The 725-nt window shown below is 46.8% G+C and overlaps 1 protein-coding gene across 1 annotated transcript in view; it reads right to left on the bottom strand.

The window, feature by feature from the left end:
• The window catches only part of CCDC149 (coiled-coil domain containing 149), a 53,704-nt gene that overhangs the window by 2,796 nt on the left and 50,183 nt on the right, over window positions 1-725 (bottom strand). Inside the window, exon 14 of the mRNA XM_009319895.1 lies at window positions 20-536. Coding sequence (XP_009318170.1) covers window positions 20-536 — 517 coding nt within the window. The remainder of the gene's footprint in view (window positions 1-19; window positions 537-725) is intronic.

Raw genomic sequence — 725 nt, 5'->3', positions numbered from 1 at the left:
GTTTTCAGATTCAGGGAGCTCCTCAAAGCTGTTATCTGTGTGTGCAGTTGTAACACTGAGCCCTCCATGCCTTCCAGGGTCCTCAGTATGCACCACATCCACGGTGCTGCTATTTCGATTCCCTCTTTCATTTGGAATTTCACAATCGCTCTCTGACGTTTCGTCATTGTCTTTCAGGGCCTCAGTTTCAGCTGTTTGTTCATTCTCTGAGTTTGAGGGATCTGTGGGGTCGGATGGGTCAGGGCTTGAAAGTGGGAACTCTCCCTCAGATGAACCATTAAGCTCCGCTCCAACCACCGTGTTCTGCTCCCCTGCAGAAGCGCCTGCTCTTTTCCCTTCCAGTTCTGCAACTGCCTGCTCTGTCAGTTTAATTATCTGACTTCCAAGCTTGTTTATTTCTTCCTCCTCAGAAGGTAGCTGGGGTAACGAAGAATAAAAATGTTTATTTTGGTTTCTGTTGTTTAAGTTTGTTCCCTCTGGAGCCAGGGACTCACTTGCAACAGCACAAGTTTCATCACGTTCTCCCTTCTGTTCTGCTGAAAGAGAAATGGAACAGCGAGATGCTCTAGTGAGTCGCAGGTATTTATTGTATATCTGACCTGAAGACCGTCACCACCAGTGCCAGGCCACAGAGATGTTTACCTCAGTAAGGAATTTCTAAGAGTGATTCCCTATCCCATCCCAGGCCCATTTCTTAGATGTTAAGCAAGCAACACTAAGTTTCT

Source organism: Pygoscelis adeliae, unplaced genomic scaffold, assembly GCF_000699105.1.
Source record: "Pygoscelis adeliae isolate BGI_AS28 unplaced genomic scaffold, ASM69910v1 Scaffold243, whole genome shotgun sequence".
Classification (NCBI taxonomy): Eukaryota; Metazoa; Chordata; class Aves; order Sphenisciformes; family Spheniscidae; genus Pygoscelis; species Pygoscelis adeliae.
This window is presented reverse-complemented; position numbering and strand designations above follow the sequence as displayed.